General features: G+C 37.4%; 13 protein-coding genes across 13 annotated transcripts; 10 read left to right on the top strand and 3 right to left on the bottom strand.

The window, feature by feature from the left end:
* Positions 1-5435: 5435 nt before the first annotated feature.
* LOC133177551 (histone H2B-like) lies at positions 5436-5807 on the bottom strand. Its single transcript, XM_061312521.1, has one exon. The coding sequence runs from the start codon at positions 5805-5807 to the stop codon at positions 5436-5438; it is 372 nt and encodes a 123-aa protein (XP_061168505.1).
* Positions 5808-6062: 255 nt separating this feature from the next.
* LOC133177552 (histone H2A) lies at positions 6063-6440 on the top strand. The gene has a single exon (XM_061312522.1). It carries the CDS (start codon positions 6063-6065, stop codon positions 6438-6440), a length of 378 nt encoding a protein of 125 aa, XP_061168506.1.
* Positions 6441-8627: 2187 nt separating this feature from the next.
* Positions 8628-9215, top strand: LOC133177553 (histone H1-delta-like). The gene has a single exon (XM_061312523.1). It carries the CDS (start codon positions 8628-8630, stop codon positions 9213-9215), a length of 588 nt encoding a protein of 195 aa, XP_061168507.1.
* A 1226-nt stretch (positions 9216-10441) lies between these two features.
* Positions 10442-10852, top strand: LOC133177554 (histone H3). The gene has a single exon (XM_061312524.1). The coding sequence runs from the start codon at positions 10442-10444 to the stop codon at positions 10850-10852; it is 411 nt and encodes a 136-aa protein (XP_061168508.1).
* A 1422-nt stretch (positions 10853-12274) lies between these two features.
* Positions 12275-12586, top strand: LOC133177556 (histone H4). The gene has a single exon (XM_061312525.1). The coding sequence runs from the start codon at positions 12275-12277 to the stop codon at positions 12584-12586; it is 312 nt and encodes a 103-aa protein (XP_061168509.1).
* Positions 12587-13649: 1063 nt separating this feature from the next.
* Positions 13650-14021, bottom strand: LOC133177557 (histone H2B-like). The gene has a single exon (XM_061312526.1). The coding sequence runs from the start codon at positions 14019-14021 to the stop codon at positions 13650-13652; it is 372 nt and encodes a 123-aa protein (XP_061168510.1).
* Positions 14022-14273: 252 nt separating this feature from the next.
* On the top strand, positions 14274-14651 carry LOC133177558 (histone H2A). The gene has a single exon (XM_061312527.1). It carries the CDS (start codon positions 14274-14276, stop codon positions 14649-14651), a length of 378 nt encoding a protein of 125 aa, XP_061168511.1.
* Positions 14652-16838: 2187 nt separating this feature from the next.
* Positions 16839-17426, top strand: LOC133177559 (histone H1-delta-like). The gene has a single exon (XM_061312529.1). The coding sequence runs from the start codon at positions 16839-16841 to the stop codon at positions 17424-17426; it is 588 nt and encodes a 195-aa protein (XP_061168513.1).
* Positions 17427-18652: 1226 nt separating this feature from the next.
* Positions 18653-19063, top strand: LOC133177560 (histone H3). Its single transcript, XM_061312530.1, has one exon. It carries the CDS (start codon positions 18653-18655, stop codon positions 19061-19063), a length of 411 nt encoding a protein of 136 aa, XP_061168514.1.
* Positions 19064-20483: 1420 nt separating this feature from the next.
* On the top strand, positions 20484-20795 carry LOC133177561 (histone H4). Its single transcript, XM_061312531.1, has one exon. The coding sequence runs from the start codon at positions 20484-20486 to the stop codon at positions 20793-20795; it is 312 nt and encodes a 103-aa protein (XP_061168515.1).
* A 1063-nt stretch (positions 20796-21858) lies between these two features.
* LOC133177562 (histone H2B-like) lies at positions 21859-22230 on the bottom strand. Its single transcript, XM_061312532.1, has one exon. The coding sequence runs from the start codon at positions 22228-22230 to the stop codon at positions 21859-21861; it is 372 nt and encodes a 123-aa protein (XP_061168516.1).
* Positions 22231-22486: 256 nt separating this feature from the next.
* On the top strand, positions 22487-22864 carry LOC133177563 (histone H2A). The gene has a single exon (XM_061312533.1). It carries the CDS (start codon positions 22487-22489, stop codon positions 22862-22864), a length of 378 nt encoding a protein of 125 aa, XP_061168517.1.
* Positions 22865-25048: 2184 nt separating this feature from the next.
* LOC133177564 (histone H1-delta-like) lies at positions 25049-25636 on the top strand. Its single transcript, XM_061312534.1, has one exon. It carries the CDS (start codon positions 25049-25051, stop codon positions 25634-25636), a length of 588 nt encoding a protein of 195 aa, XP_061168518.1.
* The last annotated feature ends 254 nt before the right edge of the window (positions 25637-25890 follow it).

Below are 25890 nucleotides of genomic sequence, written 5' to 3' on the forward strand. Positions count from 1 at the left end.
AATCCCTTACTCGTGTTCTATTCCTCTTGTTTTCGTGTTTTAATCAAAATTAGTCGCTTCTGGGCTCCAGGGAACAGCGCATTTTCAGAATCAACAGACAATTCCTCCTTTAAAATGACAGATTAAGAACCTTAAACGGAAACAGTTATGTAGGAAAATATTTCAAGAAAACGCACAGTGACATATTTGAGAAAATTAAGTAAAATTGGGAGGACAATATCGGAAAAATTACAGGTATTGAAACACAAAGTTGGACGAGTTCAATCCTCTACGCTGTCGACAATTGGGGAGTTTTCACGGAGGTCCGCGCTCGCCGCCACTCAAATAAGGCCATCGGCGGAGGTGATTTCATTCATTTCCTTATCGTCGATAACGTCGTTCACATCAGTTGTAGAAAACAGGACAAAAAAATTATGGCAGACGCCGCACCAGCAAAATCCCCCGCCAAGAAGAAGGTTTCCAAACCCAAGACGGTCCCCGCCCATCCCAAGTACATCGAGATGATCAGCGCTGCTGTGGCTGCCCTGAAGGAGCGCGGAGGTTCCTCGAGACAAGCTATTCTCAAGTACATCATGGGCAACTACAAAGTCGGTAATGACGCCTCTAGTGTCAACACCCATCTGAAGATGGCCCTCAAGAACGGAGTCAAGAAGGGAGTTCTCAAACAGGCCAAGGGTACAGGTGCCAGTGGTTCCTTCAAGCTGGGAGAGAAGCCCAAGACGGAGAAGAAACCCAAGACCAAAAAAGTCACCAAACCTAAGGCTGCCAAGCCCAAGAAAACGACCAAACCCAAGAAGACAACCGGGGAGAAAAAGCCAACAGAAAAGAAAAAGGCTGTTAAGAAACCTGCAGCACCCAAGAAGGCCGAGTCTCCCAAGAAGAAAGCAGCTACTAAGTCTCCCAAGAAAGCCAAGGCAGCTCCAAAGCCTACGAAAACCAAAGCGCCCAAGAAAGCCACAGCCAAGAAGTCAAAAACCCCAAAGAAAGCCACCAAGGCGTAGGCTGCCAATTGTCTTAAACCAATTACAAAAGCCCTTTTCAGGGCTACCAACATTTTTAGAAAAGATGCCTCTATTACATACATGTACTAATGGAAACACAAAATGAATAAACAAGAAGTACACTTACCTATTACACATAGTTTATTTGTCTTCGACTGGAAGCAAATTACAAAGTCATGATAATATTAACATGCTGTTTCTGAGAAGAAGAAGAAACAAAAGTCAGTTTTTATTTTGTTTACATACCCTCCCTCAAGTAAATAAAATTTTACTTTTTCCACATCACAACGCCTACGCAAACTATATGGCCATTATTATTAGTGTTATCATTCTAGTATTTTTTTTTCTTTTCTTTTTTTTGAAGTTTTATTATTATTATTAATTTTCTTTATTTTATTTAATTTTATTTATTAATTTATTTTATTTATTTATTTATTATTATTATTATTATTGTTAATATTTTTTTTTCTTTTTTTTCCCCCCCACTTTATTTGGAATCAAATGTGGAACGAATGGAATAAAAGTTCATGCGTACCTATTGAAAGACAGATACATACATTCTTATTCGTTTCATTTATTTATTCTTTTCATTTATTCATTCATTCATTTATTTAATTATTCATTCATTTAATTAATTATTCATTTATTTGTATTATTTGTTTTGTTCTTGTTTTTGCAACAGGGTAATTCCTGTTCATCCTATATGCACCATTCTGATTATCTGCAAGTATCATGATACTTAGTAATATTACTGGGCTTGTTCAGATAATGGTAGGAGGAAATAATGACAAGAAATATATAATATATATTTTTCGAAAATGCATTTTGCTTCAATAACGAATTGAAAATATATGTATATATATATAATAAATAATTCTATTTTCTATTCAATTGACGTTACATTCATCCCCATTATTCACCATATATATATTTAAAAAAAAAATATTTGACTATATGTATCTGCAGTGAAATCATGTGTCAAAAACCGACTTGATTTTCTTTTTCTTTTGGGGCAATTCTGTGGATTGAAACTACCTACAGACGTAGCCAATGGTCATCTCGTTCACCTGACTAATCGTAGCGAGTGTTACTGCGGGCACCAGCCAATCGACTAAGCCGACTGGTAGACCGCAGCGATTTTCAACTTGAGCTTACAAAGATATATAAGTTCACGGCGCAACACTGCCACTTCATTCATTCGAGTTTGAATAATCTGAGGAGATAGCATGGCACGTACCAAGCAGACGGCACGAAAATCTACAGGAGGCAAGGCCCCCAGAAAACAGCTCGCTACCAAAGCTGCTCGTAAAAGCGCACCAGCCACGGGTGGCGTTAAGAAACCGCATAGATACAGGCCAGGAACTGTCGCCCTCCGTGAAATTCGGAGATACCAGAAGAGCACTGAGCTTCTCATCAGGAAGCTGCCATTCCAGCGCTTGGTCCGGGAAATCGCTCAGGATTTTAAGACCGACTTGCGTTTCCAGAGTTCAGCTGTCATGGCTTTACAGGAAGCAAGCGAAGCTTACCTTGTTGGTCTCTTTGAGGACACCAACCTGTGCGCCATTCACGCCAAGAGAGTAACCATCATGCCCAAAGACATCCAGCTGGCCAGACGTATTCGTGGAGAGCGTGCTTAATTTTAAGCTGTATTTCAAGTCCTAAAGCAAACGGCCGTTTTCACGGCCACCTACATTCTTCGAAAAGATGCCTTCTGTTCAGACGTTGAAACATCTCTGAAAATAATGTTGAATTATTTGGCCGAAATTAATAAATTTTATCAAATTCAGCGAACAATGCCCCCAAATTGGAAAAAAAAAAAAAAAAAAAAAAAAAAAAAAAAATGTTGAGACACAATACATCCTTCAGTGAATATATCTGTGCCTTGCATATATATAATTACATAAATTATGAAAGAGCACAATGCTAGACAATTTCATAGTACTATTGTCATCATCAATTTGTTGTAGAAGTTGTCTACACATCTTGAAACTATATTTTGTACAAGTCCATCAACCTGCCCCTCTAGAATACATTCAAGAATTTTGCGAAATAAATTAGAAAATAGCACAATTATTTAAATAGAATATGATGGAATGTGTCGAAGCAAAAAATAATAACAGTATTACAACTTTATCTCATTAGTTCTACAGCTATGCACATATGCGAGTACATGCATTTCAGAACTGCAATTCCGTATTTCATTTATATTCAAAGTATGATTTTTATTGATTTCTAAACAACGTCAAATATAACGATATTCGTTCTAACGTGGCGTGTAATAAAATGAAAAAGGCTCATTTATAAAGCCGGTTTGGTCACTGCTTAAAGTTGCCTTTGAAAATTAACTGAGAAAAGAGGAAATCAAATAAATGATCACATCTATAACTAGATATCATAAATGAATGAGAATCAAAAGTTTCATTCAGCTTCTACATTTTGTATTATTTCGGTGTTATCTGTCACACCCCTTTCCTTTGAATAACTTAATCCCCACCCACCCACCCACGTTTTAATTATCATTCGGCAACAACGGTATTTATTTTGTTAAACTCAAAGCAAAAAATACTGAAATAAAAAAAATAACAACAACAAAACAAAAAATTGTGTATGTTTATCCTAAAAAATTATGATGCTGTCTGTCCTGCTTGATATAATTCCCCTCTCTCTCTTTATCATTTTTATTCATTTTCTGTCATGTTTTTTTTTTTTTTTTTTTTTGTTGTTGTTTTGTATACCAGTTTGTATAAAATGTATATATGTACCTCCACGTACCAATATTTTGGTTTAGGTGAATAAATTGAACATAAACTTGCCTATATGTGAAGAAATTAAAGAATCAAAATTAATTAAATGTGGTTAAAATTCCTGTGGGGCAAGAAATGTAAACATTCCCATCATGCCAAGCTGACCAATCGTAAAGCTTGTCACAATACCGCTTTGGTAACGTTCCGAACTTTTCAAAGCATCGTGCGCTCTCACGGGTCCTCAATTTGGACTATAAATTAGGCAATTACGCATGATCAGTTCATCAGAACAGTACTACTGACTGAACTTATAACATGTCTGGACGTGGCAAAGGAGGAAAAGGTCTTGGAAAAGGAGGCGCTAAGCGACACAGAAAAGTCTTGAGAGACAACATCCAGGGTATCACCAAGCCAGCCATACGCCGTCTTGCTCGCCGTGGTGGTGTCAAACGTATTTCCGGTCTCATCTACGAGGAAACTCGTGGAGTTCTTAAGGTTTTCTTGGAGAACGTGATCCGAGATGCTGTAACCTACACGGAGCATGCCAAGAGAAAGACCGTCACAGCTATGGACGTGGTCTACGCCTTGAAACGCCAAGGACGCACCCTGTACGGATTTGGAGGCTAAAGAATTCAGTTTGACAGTCAAGACAGAAGTTTAAAACAAACACAAACGGCCGTTATCACGGCCACCCAAATTTTTCGAAAAGATGCCTCTAAAACATCGTTAAGACAGACATTTACTTACTGAGTACTTGTTATACAGATATTCACTGTACAAAGTTGAATACAGAATGGTTGTAAGTGGTAAAATAAATACACAACAATAACAGAGTAAGACCCTTTATGTCGTAATATTTCCTCAAAACTATATACAGAGCAACAAATATGTATTGAATTTAGGTTTGGACAAGAAATATTGAATAAACACACACAAACAGTATATATTATTTAATTTTTTTTTATTATTATAATCATATATTAAAATAATAATGCTGCTGTCTTGAGTATTATTTTGAGGGATCGATCTACCGACAATGACAGGTACCAACTGGCGCTGAGTGACATGCTTTTTTTTCTTGTTTAACAATTATGACTAATGTTAGACAATTAATTGTCAATGTATAATTATCGCATTTTGGTCATTGCACTTTTATTGATGTATAATTACTGATTGAAAATTCCAATATGTCAATGTCAAAGAAAGGGGAGGGGGGGGGTCTTGAATTTATTTATCTGTTTCATTGATATTAGCTGAATTGAGATACTTTATTATCAATTATATAATGTACGCTGATAATTAATTCAGTATACAGAGGACAAATGAACCAGGATTTTGTGTACATCAGATGGACCTCGCATGCTTGTATTTTATTTATATTTGAAGATACAGTTATTTCAGATATATGCTTGGTTGTACATTCAAGTTATTTGTGAATAAAATTTGGCTCTCATTCATATAATAATACCTACTTGTATTTCTTTATTTATCCTACTTCTGTTATTATAATCAGTTGTAAACAATGTGGGATTTTTATACGTTTGCCACTTTTACGAGCACATGCATTCACATTGTAACACTCGTACATATTATTTGTGTCTCAATAACGCATGTAATATGAAGGTATCTTTTCTAAAAAATTAGTTGGCCCTTAAAAGGGCCGTTTGGTGTGTGTACTTGCAAAATGAGATTATTTGCTGCTGGTGTACTTGGTGACGGCTTTGGTGCCCTCAGATACGGCGTGCTTGGCCAGTTCACCGGGCAGAAGGAGACGGACAGCAGTCTGGACCTCTCTGCTTGTGATTGTAGATCGCTTGTTGTAGTGGGCCAAACGAGAGGCTTCGGCAGCGATTCTCTCAAAGATATCGTTGACGAAGTAGTTCATTATGCTCATGGCCTTGCTGGAAACACCAGTGTCAGGGTGCACCTGCTTTAGGACTTTGTAGATGTAAATGGCATAAGATTCCCTCCTCCTCTTCCTCCTTTTCTTGTCTGTGCTCCTCGGTGTCTTGGCCTTGGTGACTGCTTTCTTGGCGCCTTTGGATCCGACTTTGGGTGGCATGATCTCAAGTTGACAGGTCAAACTGAAGAGATGAATAAAGTGAAATGGTAAAATTTACTATTTATATGCGAGTAGGAGGAGAAGCTTGTTACGGACCTCCGAGAAAACATTACTTGTTCGGATTTCACCTAAAGGCACAACAGAGCGACGCGTTAATTGGCTGCACCGTTGGATCCGCTTGGTTGTTTAAATTGGTGCGTGCGGGCGTCGCTGGATTATTCGTTGACTGTACACGAAAGAACATAACCGTTAAGAATGTCTGGACGTGGCAAAGGAGGCAAAGTGAAGGGGAAGGCCAAGAGCCGTTCTTCCCGCGCCGGACTGCAGTTCCCCGTGGGTCGTATTCACCGTCTGCTGAGAAAGGGCAACTACGCCGAGAGAGTGGGAGCAGGCGCTCCCGTGTACTTGGCTGCCGTTCTTGAGTACTTGGCCGCAGAAGTCTTGGAGTTGGCAGGCAACGCTGCCCGCGACAACAAAAAGACCAGAATCATTCCCCGTCATCTGCAGCTGGCCATCCGCAACGACGAAGAATTGAACAAACTCCTGTCCGGCGTGACCATCGCGCAGGGTGGTGTCCTGCCCAACATCCAAGCGGTGCTCCTTCCCAAAAAGACACAGAAAGCCGCCAAGTAAAAAGATCCTATAGTTGTGTTGTGTGCAGCACAAAACCAAACGGCCGTTTTCACGGCCACATAAGCTTTTCGAAAAGATACCTACATTACAAACGAGTTGAAACGTAAACAATTATTATAGCTAGAAAATAATAGAAACACACGAATTCAATAATTTTCAACACAGAACAGAGATCAAACATCAAAGAAAGTGTTATATATTTAATGATAAATAAATGTATTAAGTCAATAACAAAAGCAATAAATTTAAAAATTGACTCGCATGTATATTCGTATATGTACGTTTTTTCTTTCTCGTTATAGGCAGTTGAATCCAAACCTTATAGGCCTGCGTACAAATGTTGAATTCTCACTTATTACTTGAATGCTCACTCAACAAAGAGATAAGAAAAGAAAAAAAAAACCCATTTCATTGACCAATTAAGACTAGAAACTGCGGAAATCATCTAACATGGCGATCTAACTTTCAATTTTTTCCTTTAATACAAATATTTTTAAATATGATCATTATTTTATTAACATATTCAAAAGATCTGTAACTCCAGTTAAATCCTTAATGTTTCTTCTTCTTTTTTTTTTTCCCCCTCGCTATTGTTTTATATGATGATTATTTAGACAAAATTCCTAATTGATAAAATAGATAAAAGTGATGAATATAAGAATCTCATAAGAATAAGAAGATGTGGTTTATATTATGTCTTGAATGTTCTTATTCAAAAAAGTGTGCTTCCCATAATAAGAGTGAATAAAAGCAACTCGATGCCAGTTTCCGGATACTTACAGTACTAACACAATTAAACACTGGTAGTAAATTTTCTTTCGAATAGACTACCGATGCGAATGACTAAACGACATTTTTTTTAACACTTTACATTTATTGCGATGTCCATCACTGCGCCGTGCAGCACATCTGCATCGTCACGTGACATATAGATGCAGGGAATCATGATCTGCACGTGGAAAGTGTGCAACCAATTTGATGCTTGTATCAATGTATTGTATTGTCTTGTATTATATACTGGTTGTCTTGTTCAACTTGAAAGATATAGATTTTAAATACATTGGCTTTTGACCACATTCTGTTTATTTACATGTACTCAATTATTTGTGTGTGTAAATTACAAGAAACAAATTAATATCAATGAATAAGCTACTCCCATGATTCGCCTTGTTCGTCTCTCTCTGTCTCTCTCTTATGTATAACTACTAATTAAGTGAGTGTTCTACAATTATTAAATACACGCCCTTTTTATGTGATTTTTTTTTTTTTTCATGTAATTTACAAGGATGTCAGTTATGTATATTCTTATGATATAATTATACTGAGAAATTCAGACGTTGTACCACCGAATGTGGTACGTTACGTACGGTCTGGATCTTCCCGGTGTCCTCGGTGTTATAATTATAAAGTAGGTGTCATGTATTTAAATATTCGAAAAGAAATTATATGTTGTCCCTTTAAGGGGGTGAACATCCACTGATCTAGAAAGTATATTAGATATATATTTGAACATTCAACAATTTGTGAGATTCCGTGATTTCTCTTCATATGACCCTTTTGTTTGTTTGTTTGTTTGTTTTTTTTTTTGTTGTTTTGTTTTTGTTTTGTTTTTTTTCTCTCCATTTCATATGAAATGCAAGGCACACATCACTATCCATTGTGCGCGTGTTTGTGCCGAATGTTTGCATTTTCATTCGGATTTTAAGTAACATATAAGACAATTGAAAGAAATGTACATGTATGTTTTATCGCATAGCAATGTAGTAAGTACTTCAATCCCTTACTCGTGTTCTATTCCTCTTGTTTTCGTGTTTTAATCAAAATTAGTCGCTTCTGGGCTCCAGGGAACAGCGCATTTTCAGAATCAACAGACAATTCCTCCTTTAAAATGACAGATTAAGAACCTTAAACGGAAACAGTTATGTAGGAAAATATTTCAAGAAAACGCACAGTGACATATTTGAGAAAATTAAGTAAAATTGGGAGGACAATATCGGAAAAATTACAGGTATTGAAACACAAAGTTGGACGAGTTCAATCCTCTACGCTGTCGACAATTGGGGAGTTTTCACGGAGGTCCGCGCTCGCCGCCACTCAAATAAGGCCATCGGCGGAGGTGATTTCATTCATTTCCTTATCGTCGATAACGTCGTTCACATCAGTTGTAGAAAACAGGACAAAAAAATTATGGCAGACGCCGCACCAGCAAAATCCCCCGCCAAGAAGAAGGTTTCCAAACCCAAGACGGTCCCCGCCCATCCCAAGTACATCGAGATGATCAGCGCTGCTGTGGCTGCCCTGAAGGAGCGCGGAGGTTCCTCGAGACAAGCTATTCTCAAGTACATCATGGGCAACTACAAAGTCGGTAATGACGCCTCTAGTGTCAACACCCATCTGAAGATGGCCCTCAAGAACGGAGTCAAGAAGGGAGTTCTCAAACAGGCCAAGGGTACAGGTGCCAGTGGTTCCTTCAAGCTGGGAGAGAAGCCCAAGACGGAGAAGAAACCCAAGACCAAAAAAGTCACCAAACCTAAGGCTGCCAAGCCCAAGAAAACGACCAAACCCAAGAAGACAACCGGGGAGAAAAAGCCAACAGAAAAGAAAAAGGCTGTTAAGAAACCTGCAGCACCCAAGAAGGCCGAGTCTCCCAAGAAGAAAGCAGCTACTAAGTCTCCCAAGAAAGCCAAGGCAGCTCCAAAGCCTACGAAAACCAAAGCGCCCAAGAAAGCCACAGCCAAGAAGTCAAAAACCCCAAAGAAAGCCACCAAGGCGTAGGCTGCCAATTGTCTTAAACCAATTACAAAAGCCCTTTTCAGGGCTACCAACATTTTTAGAAAAGATGCCTCTATTACATACATGTACTAATGGAAACACAAAATGAATAAACAAGAAGTACACTTACCTATTACACATAGTTTATTTGTCTTCGACTGGAAGCAAATTACAAAGTCATGATAATATTAACATGCTGTTTCTGAGAAGAAGAAGAAACAAAAGTCAGTTTTTATTTTGTTTACATACCCTCCCTCAAGTAAATAAAATTTTACTTTTTCCACATCACAACGCCTACGCAAACTATATGGCCATTATTATTAGTGTTATCATTCTAGTATTTTTTTTTCTTTTCTTTTTTTTGAAGTTTTATTATTATTATTAATTTTCTTTATTTTATTTAATTTTATTTATTAATTTATTTTATTTATTTATTTATTATTATTATTATTATTGTTAATATTTTTTTTTCTTTTTTTTCCCCCCCACTTTATTTGGAATCAAATGTGGAACGAATGGAATAAAAGTTCATGCGTACCTATTGAAAGACAGATACATACATTCTTATTCGTTTCATTTATTTATTCTTTTCATTTATTCATTCATTCATTTATTTAATTATTCATTCATTTAATTAATTATTCATTTATTTGTATTATTTGTTTTGTTCTTGTTTTTGCAACAGGGTAATTCCTGTTCATCCTATATGCACCATTCTGATTATCTGCAAGTATCATGATACTTAGTAATATTACTGGGCTTGTTCAGATAATGGTAGGAGGAAATAATGACAAGAAATATATAATATATATTTTTCGAAAATGCATTTTGCTTCAATAACGAATTGAAAATATATGTATATATATATAATAAATAATTCTATTTTCTATTCAATTGACGTTACATTCATCCCCATTATTCACCATATATATATTTAAAAAAAAAATATTTGACTATATGTATCTGCAGTGAAATCATGTGTCAAAAACCGACTTGATTTTCTTTTTCTTTTGGGGCAATTCTGTGGATTGAAACTACCTACAGACGTAGCCAATGGTCATCTCGTTCACCTGACTAATCGTAGCGAGTGTTACTGCGGGCACCAGCCAATCGACTAAGCCGACTGGTAGACCGCAGCGATTTTCAACTTGAGCTTACAAAGATATATAAGTTCACGGCGCAACACTGCCACTTCATTCATTCGAGTTTGAATAATCTGAGGAGATAGCATGGCACGTACCAAGCAGACGGCACGAAAATCTACAGGAGGCAAGGCCCCCAGAAAACAGCTCGCTACCAAAGCTGCTCGTAAAAGCGCACCAGCCACGGGTGGCGTTAAGAAACCGCATAGATACAGGCCAGGAACTGTCGCCCTCCGTGAAATTCGGAGATACCAGAAGAGCACTGAGCTTCTCATCAGGAAGCTGCCATTCCAGCGCTTGGTCCGGGAAATCGCTCAGGATTTTAAGACCGACTTGCGTTTCCAGAGTTCAGCTGTCATGGCTTTACAGGAAGCAAGCGAAGCTTACCTTGTTGGTCTCTTTGAGGACACCAACCTGTGCGCCATTCACGCCAAGAGAGTAACCATCATGCCCAAAGACATCCAGCTGGCCAGACGTATTCGTGGAGAGCGTGCTTAATTTTAAGCTGTATTTCAAGTCCTAAAGCAAACGGCCGTTTTCACGGCCACCTACATTCTTCGAAAAGATGCCTTCTGTTCAGACGTTGAAACATCTCTGAAAATAATGTTGAATTATTTGGCCGAAATTAATAAATTTTATCAAATTCAGCGAACAATGCCCCCAAATTGGAAAAAAAAAAAAAAAAAAAAAAAAAAAAAAAAATGTTGAGACACAATACATCCTTCAGTGAATATATCTGTGCCTTGCATATATATAATTACATAAATTATGAAAGAGCACAATGCTAGACAATTTCATAGTACTATTGTCATCATCAATTTGTTGTAGAAGTTGTCTACACATCTTGAAACTATATTTTGTACAAGTCCATCAACCTGCCCCTCTAGAATACATTCAAGAATTTTGCGAAATAAATTAGAAAATAGCACAATTATTTAAATAGAATATGATGGAATGTGTCGAAGCAAAAAATAATAACAGTATTACAACTTTATCTCATTAGTTCTACAGCTATGCACATATGCGAGTACATGCATTTCAGAACTGCAATTCCGTATTTCATTTATATTCAAAGTATGATTTTTATTGATTTCTAAACAACGTCAAATATAACGATATTCGTTCTAACGTGGCGTGTAATAAAATGAAAAAGGCTCATTTATAAAGCCGGTTTGGTCACTGCTTAAAGTTGCCTTTGAAAATTAACTGAGAAAAGAGGAAATCAAATAAATGATCACATCTATAACTAGATATCATAAATGAATGAGAATCAAAAGTTTCATTCAGCTTCTACATTTTGTATTATTTCGGTGTTATCTGTCACACCCCTTTCCTTTGAATAACTTAATCCCCACCCACCCACCCACGTTTTAATTATCATTCGGCAACAACGGTATTTATTTTGTTAAACTCAAAGCAAAAAATACTGAAATAAAAAAAATAACAACAACAAAACAAAAAATTGTGTATGTTTATCCTAAAAAATTATGATGCTGTCTGTCCTGCTTGATATAATTCCCCTCTCTCTCTTTATCATTTTTATTCATTTTCTGTCATGTTTTTTTTTTTTTTTTTTTTTGTTGTTGTTTTGTATACCAGTTTGTATAAAATGTATATATGTACCTCCACGTACCAATATTTTGGTTTAGGTGAATAAATTGAACATAAACTTGCCTATATGTGAAGAAATTAAAGAATCAAAATTAATTAAATGTGGTTAAAATTCCTGTGGGGCAAGAAATGTAAACATTCCCATCATGCCAAGCTGACCAATCGTAAAGCTTGTCACAATACCGCTTTGGTAACGTTCCGAACTTTTCAAAGCATCGTGCGCTCTCACGGGTCCTCAATTTGGACTATAAATTAGGCAATTACGCATGATCAGTTCATCAGAACAGTACTACTGACTGAACTTATAACATGTCTGGACGTGGCAAAGGAGGAAAAGGTCTTGGAAAAGGAGGCGCTAAGCGACACAGAAAAGTCTTGAGAGACAACATCCAGGGTATCACCAAGCCAGCCATACGCCGTCTTGCTCGCCGTGGTGGTGTCAAACGTATTTCCGGTCTCATCTACGAGGAAACTCGTGGAGTTCTTAAGGTTTTCTTGGAGAACGTGATCCGAGATGCTGTAACCTACACGGAGCATGCCAAGAGAAAGACCGTCACAGCTATGGACGTGGTCTACGCCTTGAAACGCCAAGGACGCACCCTGTACGGATTTGGAGGCTAAAGAATTCAGTTTGACAGTCAAGACAGAAGTTTAAAACAAACACAAACGGCCGTTATCACGGCCACCCAAATTTTTCGAAAAGATGCCTCTAAAACATCGTTAAGACAGACATTTACTTACTGAGTACTTGTTATACAGATATTCACTGTACAAAGTTGAATACAGAATGGTTGTAAGTGGTAAAATAAATACACAACAATAACAGAGTAAGACCCTTTATGTCGTAATATTTCCTCAAAACTATATACAGAGCAACAAATATGTATTGAATTTAGGTTTGGACAAGAAATATTGAATAAACACACACAAACAGTATATATTATTTAATTTTTTTTTATTATTATAATCATATATTAAAATAATAATGCTGCTGTCTTGAGTATTATTTTGAGGGATCGATCTACCGACAATGACAGGTACCAACTGGCGCTGAGTGACATGCTTTTTTTTCTTGTTTAACAATTATGACTAATGTTAGACAATTAATTGTCAATGTATAATTATCGCATTTTGGTCATTGCACTTTTATTGATGTATAATTACTGATTGAAAATTCCAATATGTCAATGTCAAAGAAAGGGGAGGGGGGGGGTCTTGAATTTATTTATCTGTTTCATTGATATTAGCTGAATTGAGATACTTTATTATCAATTATATAATGTACGCTGATAATTAATTCAGTATACAGAGGACAAATGAACCAGGATTTTGTGTACATCAGATGGACCTCGCATGCTTGTATTTTATTTATATTTGAAGATACAGTTATTTCAGATATATGCTTGGTTGTACATTCAAGTTATTTGTGAATAAAATTTGGCTCTCATTCATATAATAATACCTACTTGTATTTCTTTATTTATCCTACTTCTGTTATTATAATCAGTTGTAAACAATGTGGGATTTTTATACGTTTGCCACTTTTACGAGCACATGCATTCACATTGTAACACTCGTACATATTATTTGTGTCTCAATAACGCATGTAATATGAAGGTATCTTTTCTAAAAAATTAGTTGGCCCTTAAAAGGGCCGTTTGGTGTGTGTACTTGCAAAATGAGATTATTTGCTGCTGGTGTACTTGGTGACGGCTTTGGTGCCCTCAGATACGGCGTGCTTGGCCAGTTCACCGGGCAGAAGGAGACGGACAGCAGTCTGGACCTCTCTGCTTGTGATTGTAGATCGCTTGTTGTAGTGGGCCAAACGAGAGGCTTCGGCAGCGATTCTCTCAAAGATATCGTTGACGAAGGAGTTCATTATGCTCATGGCCTTGCTGGAAACACCAGTGTCAGGGTGCACCTGCTTTAGGACTTTGTAGATGTAAATGGCATAAGATTCCCTCCTCCTCTTCCTCCTTTTCTTGTCTGTGCTCCTCGGTGTCTTGGCCTTGGTGACTGCTTTCTTGGCGCCTTTGGATCCGACTTTGGGTGGCATGATCTCAAGTTGACAGGTCAAACTGAAGAGATGAATAAAGTGAAATGGTAAAATTTACTATTTATATGCGAGTAGGAGAAGCTTGTTACGGACCTCCGAGAAAACATTACTTGTTCGGATTTCACCTAAAGGCACAACAGAGCGACGCGTTAATTGGCTGCACCGTTGGATCCGCTTGGTTGTTTAAATTGGTGCGTGCGGGCGTCGCTGGATTATTCGTTGACTGTACACGAAAGAACATAACCGTTAAGAATGTCTGGACGTGGCAAAGGAGGCAAAGTGAAGGGGAAGGCCAAGAGCCGTTCTTCCCGCGCCGGACTGCAGTTCCCCGTGGGTCGTATTCACCGTCTGCTGAGAAAGGGCAACTACGCCGAGAGAGTGGGAGCAGGCGCTCCCGTGTACTTGGCTGCCGTTCTTGAGTACTTGGCCGCAGAAGTCTTGGAGTTGGCAGGCAACGCTGCCCGCGACAACAAAAAGACCAGAATCATTCCCCGTCATCTGCAGCTGGCCATCCGCAACGACGAAGAATTGAACAAACTCCTGTCCGGCGTGACCATCGCGCAGGGTGGTGTCCTGCCCAACATCCAAGCGGTGCTCCTTCCCAAAAAGACACAGAAAGCCGCCAAGTAAAAAGATCCTATAGTTGTGTTGTGTGCAGCACAAAACCAAACGGCCGTTTTCACGGCCACATAAGCTTTTCGAAAAGATACCTACATTACAAACGAGTTGAAACGTAAACAATTATTATAGCTAGAAAATAATAGAAACACACGAATTCAATAATTTTCAACACAGAACAGAGATCAAACATCAAAGAAAGTGTTATATATTTAATGATAAATAAATGTATTAAGTCAATAACAAAAGCAATAAATTTAAAAATTGACTCGCATGTATATTCGTATATGTACGTTTTTTCTTTCTCGTTATAGGCAGTTGAATCCAAACCTTATAGGCCTGCGTACAAATGTTGAATTCTCACTTATTACTTGAATGCTCACTCAACAAAGAGATAAGAAAAGAAAAAAAAAACCCATTTCATTGACCAATTAAGACTAGAAACTGCGGAAATCATCTAACATGGCGATCTAACTTTCAATTTTTTCCTTTAATACAAATATTTTTAAATATGATCATTATTTTATTAACATATTCAAAAGATCTGTAACTCCAGTTAAATCCTTAATGTTTCTTCTTCTTTTTTTTTTTCCCCCTCGCTATTGTTTTATATGATGATTATTTAGACAAAATTCCTAATTGATAAAATAGATAAAAGTGATGAATATAAGAATCTCATAAGAATAAGAAGATGTGGTTTATATTATGTCTTGAATGTTCTTATTCAAAAAAGTGTGCTTCCCATAATAAGAGTGAATAAAAGCAACTCGATGCCAGTTTCCGGATACTTACAGTACTAACACAATTAAACACTGGTAGTAAATTTTCTTTCGAATAGACTACCGATGCGAATGACTAAACGACATTTTTTTTAACACTTTACATTTATTGCGATGTCCATCACTGCGCCGTGCAGCACATCTGCATCGTCACGTGACATATAGATGCAGGGAATCATGATCTGCACGTGGAAAGTGTGCAACCAATTTGATGCTTGTATCAATGTATTGTATTGTCTTGTATTATATACTGGTTGTCTTGTTCAACTTGAAAGATATAGATTTTAAATACATTGGCTTTTGACCACATTCTGTTTATTTACATGTACTCAATTATTTGTGTGTGTAAATTACAAGAAACAAATTAATATCAATGAATAAGCTACTCCCATGATTCGCCTTGTTCGTCTCTCTCTGTCTCTCTCTTATGTATAACTACTAATTAAGTGAGTGTTCTACAATTATTAAATACACGCCCTTTTTATGTGATTTTTTTTTTTTTTCATGTAATTTACAAGGATGTCAGTTATGTATATTCTTATGATATAATTATACTGAGAAATTCAGACGTTGTACCACCGAATGTGGTACGTTACGTACGGTCTGGATCTTCCCGGTGTCCTCGGTGTTATAATTATAAAGTAGGTGTCATGTATTTAAATATTCGAAAAGAAATTATATGTTGTCCCTTTAAGGGGGTGAACATCCACTGATCTAGAAAGTATATTAGATATATATTTGAACATTCAACAATTTGTGAGATTCCGTGATTTCTCTTCATATGACCCTTTTGTTTGTTTGTTTGTTTGTTTTTTTTTTTGTTGTTTTGTTTTTGTTTTGTTTTTTTTCTCTCCATTTCATATGAAATGCAAGGCACACATCACTATCCATTGTGCGCGTGTTTGTGCCGAATGTTTGCATTTTCATTCGGATTTTAAGTAACATATAAGACAATTGAAAGAAATGTACATGTATGTTTTATCGCATAGCAATGTAGTAAGTACTTCAATCCCTTACTCGTGTTCTATTCCTCTTGTTTTCGTGTTTTAATCAAAATTAGTCGCTTCTGGGCTCCAGGGAACAGCGCATTTTCAGAATCAACAGACAATTCCTCCTTTAAAATGACAGATTAAGAACCTTAAACGGAAACAGTTATGTAGGAAAATATTTCAAGAAAACGCACAGTGACATATTTGAGAAAATTAAGTAAAATTGGGAGGACAATATCGGAAAAATTACAGGTATTGAAACACAAAGTTGGACGAGTTCAATCCTCTACGCTGTCGACAATTGGGGAGTTTTCACGGAGGTCCGCGCTCGCCGCCACTCAAATAAGGCCATCGGCGGAGGTGATTTCATTCATTTCCTTATCGTCGATAACGTCGTTCACATCAGTTGTAGAAAACAGGACAAAAAAATTATGGCAGACGCCGCACCAGCAAAATCCCCCGCCAAGAAGAAGGTTTCCAAACCCAAGACGGTCCCCGCCCATCCCAAGTACATCGAGATGATCAGCGCTGCTGTGGCTGCCCTGAAGGAGCGCGGAGGTTCCTCGAGACAAGCTATTCTCAAGTACATCATGGGCAACTACAAAGTCGGTAATGACGCCTCTAGTGTCAACACCCATCTGAAGATGGCCCTCAAGAACGGAGTCAAGAAGGGAGTTCTCAAACAGGCCAAGGGTACAGGTGCCAGTGGTTCCTTCAAGCTGGGAGAGAAGCCCAAGACGGAGAAGAAACCCAAGACCAAAAAAGTCACCAAACCTAAGGCTGCCAAGCCCAAGAAAACGACCAAACCCAAGAAGACAACCGGGGAGAAAAAGCCAACAGAAAAGAAAAAGGCTGTTAAGAAACCTGCAGCACCCAAGAAGGCCGAGTCTCCCAAGAAGAAAGCAGCTACTAAGTCTCCCAAGAAAGCCAAGGCAGCTCCAAAGCCTACGAAAACCAAAGCGCCCAAGAAAGCCACAGCCAAGAAGTCAAAAACCCCAAAGAAAGCCACCAAGGCGTAGGCTGCCAATTGTCTTAAACCAATTACAAAAGCCCTTTTCAGGGCTACCAACATTTTTAGAAAAGATGCCTCTATTACATACATGTACTAATGGAAACACAAAATGAATAAACAAGAAGTACACTTACCTATTACACATAGTTTATTTGTCTTCGACTGGAAGCAAATTACAAAGTCATGATAATATTAACATGCTGTTTCTGAGAAGAAGAAGAAACAAAAGTCAGTTTTTATTTTGTTTACATACCCTCCCTCAAGTAAATAAAATTTTACTTTTTCCACATCACAACGCCTACGCAAACTATATGGCCATTATTATTAGTGTTATCATTCTAGTATTTTTTTTTCTTTTCTTTTTTTTGAAGTTTTATTATTATTATTAATTTTCTTTATTTTATTTAATTTTATTTATTAATTTATTTTATTTATTTATTTATTATTATTATTATTATTGTTAATATTTTTTTTTCTTTTTTTTCCCCCCCACTTTATTTGGAATCAAATGTGGAACGAATGGAATAAAAGTTCATGCGTACCTATTGAAAGACAGATACATACATTCTTATTCGTTTCATTTATTTATTCTTTTCATTTATTCATTCATTCATTTATTTAATTATTCATTCATTTAATTAATTATTCATTTATTTGTATTATTTGTTTTGTTCTTGTTTTTGCAACAGGGTAATTCCTGTTCATCCTATATGCACCATTCTGATTATCTGCAAGTATCATGATACTTAGTAATATTACTGGGCTTGTTCAGATAATGGTAGGAGGAAATAATGACAAGAAATATATAATATATATTTTTCGAAAATGCATTTTGCTTCAATAACGAATTGAAAATATATGTATATATATATAATAAATAATTCTATTTTCTATTCAATTGACGTTACATTCATCCCCATTATTCACCATATATATATTTAAAAAAAAAATATTTGACTATATGTATCTGCAGTGAAATCATGTGTCAAAAACCGACTTGATTTTCTTTTTCTTTTGGGGCAATTCTGTGGATTGAAACTACCTACAGACGTAGCCAATGGTCATCTCGTTCACCTGACTAATCGTAGCGAGTGTTACTGCGGGCACCAGCCAATCGACTAAGCCGACTGGTAGACCGCAGCGATTTTCAACTTGAGCTTACAAAGATATATAAGTTCACGGCGCAACACTGCCACTTCATTCATTCGAGTTTGAATAATCTGAGGAGATAGCATGGCACGTACCAAGCAGACGGCACGAAAATCTACAGGAGGCAAGGCCCCCAGAAAACAGCTCGCTACCAAAGCTGCTCGTAAAAGCGCACCAGCCACGGGTGGCGTTAAGAAACCGCATAGATACAGGCCAGGAACTGTCGCCCTCCGTGAAATTCGGAGATACCAGAAGAGCACTGAGCTTCTCATCAGGAAGCTGCCATTCCAGCGCTTGGTCCGGGAAATCGCTCAGGATTTTAAGACCGACTTGCGTTTCCAGAGTTCAGCTGTCATGGCTTTACAGGAAGCAAGCGAAGCTTACCTTGTTGGTCTCTTTGAGGACACCAACCTGTGCGCCATTCACGCCAAGAGAGTAACCATCATGCCCAAAGACATCCAGCTGGCCAGACGTATTCGTGGAGAGCGTGCTTAATTTTAAGCTGTATTTCAAGTCCTAAAGCAAACGGCCGTTTTCACGGCCACCTACATTCTTCGAAAAGATGCCTTCTGTTCAGACGTTGAAACATCTCTGAAAATAATGTTGAATTATTTGGCCGAAATTAATAAATTTTATCAAATTCAGCGAACAATGCCCCCAAATTGGAAAAAAAAAAAAAAAAAAAAAAAAAAAAAAATGTTGAGACACAATACATCCTTCAGTGAATATATCTGTGCCTTGCATATATATAATTACATAAATTATGAAAGAGCACAATGCTAGACAATTTCATAGTACTATTGTCATCATCAATTTGTTGTAGAAGTTGTCTACACATCTTGAAACTATATTTTGTACAAGTCCATCAACCTGCCCCTCTAGAATACATTCAAGAATTTTGCGAAATAAATTAGAAAATAGCACAATTATTTAAATAGAATATGATGGAATGTGTCGAAGCAAAAAATAATAACAGTATTACAACTTTATCTCATTAGTTCTACAGCTATGCACATATGCGAGTACATGCATTTCAGAACTGCAATTCCGTATTTCATTTATATTCAAAGTATGATTTTTATTGATTTCTAAACAACGTCAAATATAACGATATTCGTTCTAACGTGGCGTGTAATAAAATGAAAAAGGCTCATTTATAAAGCCGGTTTGGTCACTGCTTAAAGTTGCCTTTGAAAATTAACTGAGAAAAGAGGAAATCAAATAAATGATCACATCTATAACTAGATATCATAAATGAATGAGAATCAAAAGTTTCATTCAGCTTCTACATTTTGTATTATTTCGGTGTTATCTGTCACACCCCTTTCCTTTGAATAACTTAATCCCCACCCACCCACCCACGTTTTAATTATCATTCGGCAACAACGGTATTTATTTTGTTAAACTCAAAGCAAAAAATACTGAAATAAAAAAAATAACAACAACAAAACAAAAAATTGTGTATGTTTATCCTAAAAAATTATGATGCTGTCTGTCCTGCTTGATATAATTCCCCTCTCTCTCTTTATCATTTTTATTCATTTTCTGTCATGTTTTTTTTTTTTTTTTTTTTTGTTGTTGTTTTGTATACCAGTTTGTATAAAATGTATATATGTACCTCCACGTACCAATATTTTGGTTTAGGTGAATAAATTGAACATAAACTTGCCTATATGTGAAGAAATTAAAGAATCAAAATTAATTAAATGTGGTTAAAATTCCTGTGGGGCAAGAAATGTAAACATTCCCATCATGCCAAGCTGACCAATCGTAAAGCTTGTCACAATACCGCTTTGGTAACGTTCCGAACTTTTCAAAGCATCGTGCGCTCTCACGGGTCCTCAATTTGGACTATAAATTAGGCAATTACGCATGATCAGTTCATCAGAACAGTACTACTGACTGAACTTATAACATGTCTGGACGTGGCAAAGGAGGAAAAGGTCTTGGAAAAGGAGGCGCTAAGCGACACAGAAAAGTCTTGAGAGACAACATCCAGGGTATCACCAAGCCAGCCATACGCCGTCTTGCTCGCCGTGGTGGTGTCAAACGTATTTCCGGTCTCATCTACGAGGAAACTCGTGGAGTTCTTAAGGTTTTCTTGGAGAACGTGATCCGAGATGCTGTAACCTACACGGAGCATGCCAAGAGAAAGACCGTCACAGCTATGGACGTGGTCTACGCCTTGAAACGCCAAGGACGCACCCTGTACGGATTTGGAGGCTAAAGAATTCAGTTTGACAGTCAAGACAGAAGTTTAAAACAAACACAAACGGCCGTTATCACGGCCACCCAAATTTTTCGAAAAGATGCCTCTAAAACATCGTTAAGACAGACATTTACTTACTGAGTACTTGTTATACAGATATTCACTGTACAAAGTTGAATACAGAATGGTTGTAAGTGGTAAAATAAATACACAACAATAACAGAGTAAGACCCTTTATGTCGTAATATTTCCTCAAAACTATATACAGAGCAACAAATATGTATTGAATTTAGGTTTGGACAAGAAATATTGAATAAACACACACAAACAGTATATATTATTTAATTTTTTTTTATTATTATAATCATATATTAAAATAATAATGCTGCTGTCTTGAGTATTATTTTGAGGGATCGATCTACCGACAATGACAGGTACCAACTGGCGCTGAGTGACATGCTTTTTTTTCTTGTTTAACAATTATGACTAATGTTAGACAATTAATTGTCAATGTATAATTATCGCATTTTGGTCATTGCACTTTTATTGATGTATAATTACTGATTGAAAATTCCAATATGTCAATGTCAAAGAAAGGGGAGGGGGGGGGTCTTGAATTTATTTATCTGTTTCATTGATATTAGCTGAATTGAGATACTTTATTATCAATTATATAATGTACGCTGATAATTAATTCAGTATACAGAGGACAAATGAACCAGGATTTTGTGTACATCAGATGGACCTCGCATGCTTGTATTTTATTTATATTTGAAGATACAGTTATTTCAGATATATGCTTGGTTGTACATTCAAGTTATTTGTGAATAAAATTTGGCTCTCATTCATATAATAATACCTACTTGTATTTCTTTATTTATCCTACTTCTGTTATTATAATCAGTTGTAAACAATGTGGGATTTTTATACGTTTGCCACTTTTACGAGCACATGCATTCACATTGTAACACTCGTACATATTATTTGTGTCTCAATAACGCATGTAATATGAAGGTATCTTTTCTAAAAAATTAGTTGGCCCTTAAAAGGGCCGTTTGGTGTGTGTACTTGCAAAATGAGATTATTTGCTGCTGGTGTACTTGGTGACGGCTTTGGTGCCCTCAGATACGGCGTGCTTGGCCAGTTCACCGGGCAGAAGGAGACGGACAGCAGTCTGGACCTCTCTGCTTGTGATTGTAGATCGCTTGTTGTAGTGGGCCAAACGAGAGGCTTCGGCAGCGATTCTCTCAAAGATATCGTTGACGAAGGAGTTCATTATGCTCATGGCCTTGCTGGAAACACCAGTGTCAGGGTGCACCTGCTTTAGGACTTTGTAGATGTAAATGGCATAAGATTCCCTCCTCCTCTTCCTCCTTTTCTTGTCTGTGCTCCTCGGTGTCTTGGCCTTGGTGACTGCTTTCTTGGCGCCTTTGGATCCGACTTTGGGTGGCATGATCTCAAGTTGACAGGTCAAACTGAAGAGATGAATAAAGTGAAATGGTAAAATTTACTATTTATATGCGAGTAGGAGGAGAAGCTTGTTACGGACCTCCGAGAAAAACATTACTTGTTCGGATTTCACCTAAAGGCACAACAGAGCGACGCGTTAATTGGCTGCACCGTTGGATCCGCTTGGTTGTTTAAATTGGTGCGTGCGGGCGTCGCTGGATTATTCGTTGACTGTACACGAAAGAACATAACCGTTAAGAATGTCTGGACGTGGCAAAGGAGGCAAAGTGAAGGGGAAGGCCAAGAGCCGTTCTTCCCGCGCCGGACTGCAGTTCCCCGTGGGTCGTATTCACCGTCTGCTGAGAAAGGGCAACTACGCCGAGAGAGTGGGAGCAGGCGCTCCCGTGTACTTGGCTGCCGTTCTTGAGTACTTGGCCGCAGAAGTCTTGGAGTTGGCAGGCAACGCTGCCCGCGACAACAAAAAGACCAGAATCATTCCCCGTCATCTGCAGCTGGCCATCCGCAACGACGAAGAATTGAACAAACTCCTGTCCGGCGTGACCATCGCGCAGGGTGGTGTCCTGCCCAACATCCAAGCGGTGCTCCTTCCCAAAAAGACACAGAAAGCCGCCAAGTAAAAAGATCCTATAGTTGTGTTGTGTGCAGCACAAAACCAAACGGCCGTTTTCACGGCCACATAAGCTTTTCGAAAAGATACCTACATTACAAACGAGTTGAAACGTAAACAATTATTATAGCTAGAAAATAATAGAAACACACGAATTCAATAATTTTCAACACAGAACAGAGATCAAACATCAAAGAAAGTGTTATATATTTAATGATAAATAAATGTATTAAGTCAATAACAAAAGCAATAAATTTAAAAATTGACTCGCATGTATATTCGTATATGTACGTTTTTTCTTTCTCGTTATAGGCAGTTGAATCCAAACCTTATAGGCCTGCGTACAAATGTTGAATTCTCACTTATTACTTGAATGCTCACTCAACAAAGAGATAAGAAAAGAAAAAAAAAACCCAATTTCATTGACCAATTAAGACTAGAAACTGCGGAAATCATCTAACATGGCGATCTAACTTTCAATTTTTTCCTTTAATACAAATATTTTTAAATATGATCATTATTTTATTAACATATTCAAAAGATCTGTAACTCCAGTTAAATCCTTAATGTTTCTTCTTCTTTTTTTTTTTCCCCCTCGCTATTGTTTTATATGATGATTATTTAGACAAAATTCCTAATTGATAAAATAGATAAAAGTGATGAATATAAGAATCTCATAAGAATAAGAAGATGTGGTTTATATTATGTCTTGAATGTTCTTATTCAAAAAAGTGTGCTTCCCATAATAAGAGTGAATAAAAGCAACTCGATGCCAGTTTCCGGATACTTACAGTACTAACACAATTAAACACTGGTAGTAAATTTTCTTTCGAATAGACTACCGATGCGAATGACTAAACGACATTTTTTTAACACTTTACATTTATTGCGATGTCCATCACTGCGCCGTGCAGCACATCTGCATCGTCACGTGACATATAGATGCAGGGAATCATGATCTGCACGTGGAAAGTGTGCAACCAATTTGATGCTTGTATCAATGTATTGTATTGTCTTGTATTATATACTGGTTGTCTTGTTCAACTTGAAAGATATAGATTTTAAATACATTGGCTTTTGACCACATTCTGTTTATTTACATGTACTCAATTATTTGTGTGTGTAAATTACAAGAAACAAATTAATATCAATGAATAAGCTACTCCCATGATTCGCCTTGTTCGTCTCTCTCTGTCTCTCTCTTATGTATAACTACTAATTAAGTGAGTGTTCTACAATTATTAAATACACGCCCTTTTATGTGATTTTTTTTTTTTTCATGTAATTTACAAGGATGTCAGTTATGTATATTCTTATGATATAATTATACTGAGAAATTCAGACGTTGTACCACCGAATGTGGTACGTTACGTACGGTCTGGATCTTCCCGGTGTCCTCGGTGTTATAATTATAAAGTAGGTGTCATGTATTTAAATATTCGAAAAGAAATTATATGTTGTCCCTTTAAGGGGGTGAACATCCACTGATCTAGAAAGTATATTAGATATATATTTGAACATTCAACAATTTGTGAGATTCCGTGATTTCTCTTCATATGACCCTTTTGTTTGTTTGTTTGTTTGTTTTTTTTTTGTTGTTTTGTTTTTGTTTTGTTTTTTTTCTCTCCATTTCATATGAAATGCAAGGCACACATCACTATCCATTGTGCGCGTGTTTGTGCCGAATGTTTGCATTTTCATTCGGATTTTAAGTAACATATAAGACAATTGAAAGAAATGTACATGTATGTTTTATCGCATAGCAATGTAGTAAGTACTTCAATCCCTTACTCGTGTTCTATTCCTCTTGTTTTCGTGTTTTAATCAAAATTAGTCGCTTCTGGGCTCCAGGGAACAGCGCATTTTCAGAATCAACAGACAATTCCTCCTTTAAAATGACAGATTAAGAACCTTAAACGGAAACAGTTATGTAGGAAAATATTTCAAGAAAACGCACAGTGACATATTTGAGAAAATTAAGTAAAATTGGGAGGACAATATCGGAAAAATTACAGGTATTGAAACACAAAGTTGGACGAGTTCAATCCTCTACGCTGTCGACAATTGGGGAGTTTTCACGGAGGTCCGCGCTCGCCGCCACTCAAATAAGGCCATCGGCGGAGGTGATTTCATTCATTTCCTTATCGTCGATAACGTCGTTCACATCAGTTGTAGAAAACAGGACAAAAAAATTATGGCAGACGCCGCACCAGCAAAATCCCCCGCCAAGAAGAAGGTTTCCAAACCCAAGACGGTCCCCGCCCATCCCAAGTACATCGAGATGATCAGCGCTGCTGTGGCTGCCCTGAAGGAGCGCGGAGGTTCCTCGAGACAAGCTATTCTCAAGTACATCATGGGCAACTACAAAGTCGGTAATGACGCCTCTAGTGTCAACACCCATCTGAAGATGGCCCTCAAGAACGGAGTCAAGAAGGGAGTTCTCAAACAGGCCAAGGGTACAGGTGCCAGTGGTTCCTTCAAGCTGGGAGAGAAGCCCAAGACGGAGAAGAAACCCAAGACCAAAAAAGTCACCAAACCTAAGGCTGCCAAGCCCAAGAAAACGACCAAACCCAAGAAGACAACCGGGGAGAAAAAGCCAACAGAAAAGAAAAAGGCTGTTAAGAAACCTGCAGCACCCAAGAAGGCCGAGTCTCCCAAGAAGAAAGCAGCTACTAAGTCTCCCAAGAAAGCCAAGGCAGCTCCAAAGCCTACGAAAACCAAAGCGCCCAAGAAAGCCACAGCCAAGAAGTCAAAAACCCCAAAGAAAGCCACCAAGGCGTAGGCTGCCAATTGTCTTAAACCAATTACAAAAGCCCTTTTCAGGGCTACCAACATTTTTAGAAAAGATGCCTCTATTACATACATGTACTAATGGAAACACAAAATGAATAAACAAGAAGTACACTTACCTATTACACATAGTTTATTTGTCTTCGACTGGAAGCAAATTACAAAGTCATGATAATATTAACATGCTGTTTCTGAGAAGAAGAAGAAACAAAAGTCAGTTTTTATTTTGTTTACATACCCTCCCTC

Source organism: Saccostrea echinata, unplaced genomic scaffold, assembly GCF_033153115.1.
Source record: "Saccostrea echinata isolate AGI-Se365-2 ecotype Australia unplaced genomic scaffold, CSIRO_AGI_Sech_v1 ptg000164l, whole genome shotgun sequence".
Lineage (NCBI taxonomy): Eukaryota > Metazoa > Mollusca > Bivalvia > Ostreida > Ostreidae > Saccostrea > Saccostrea echinata.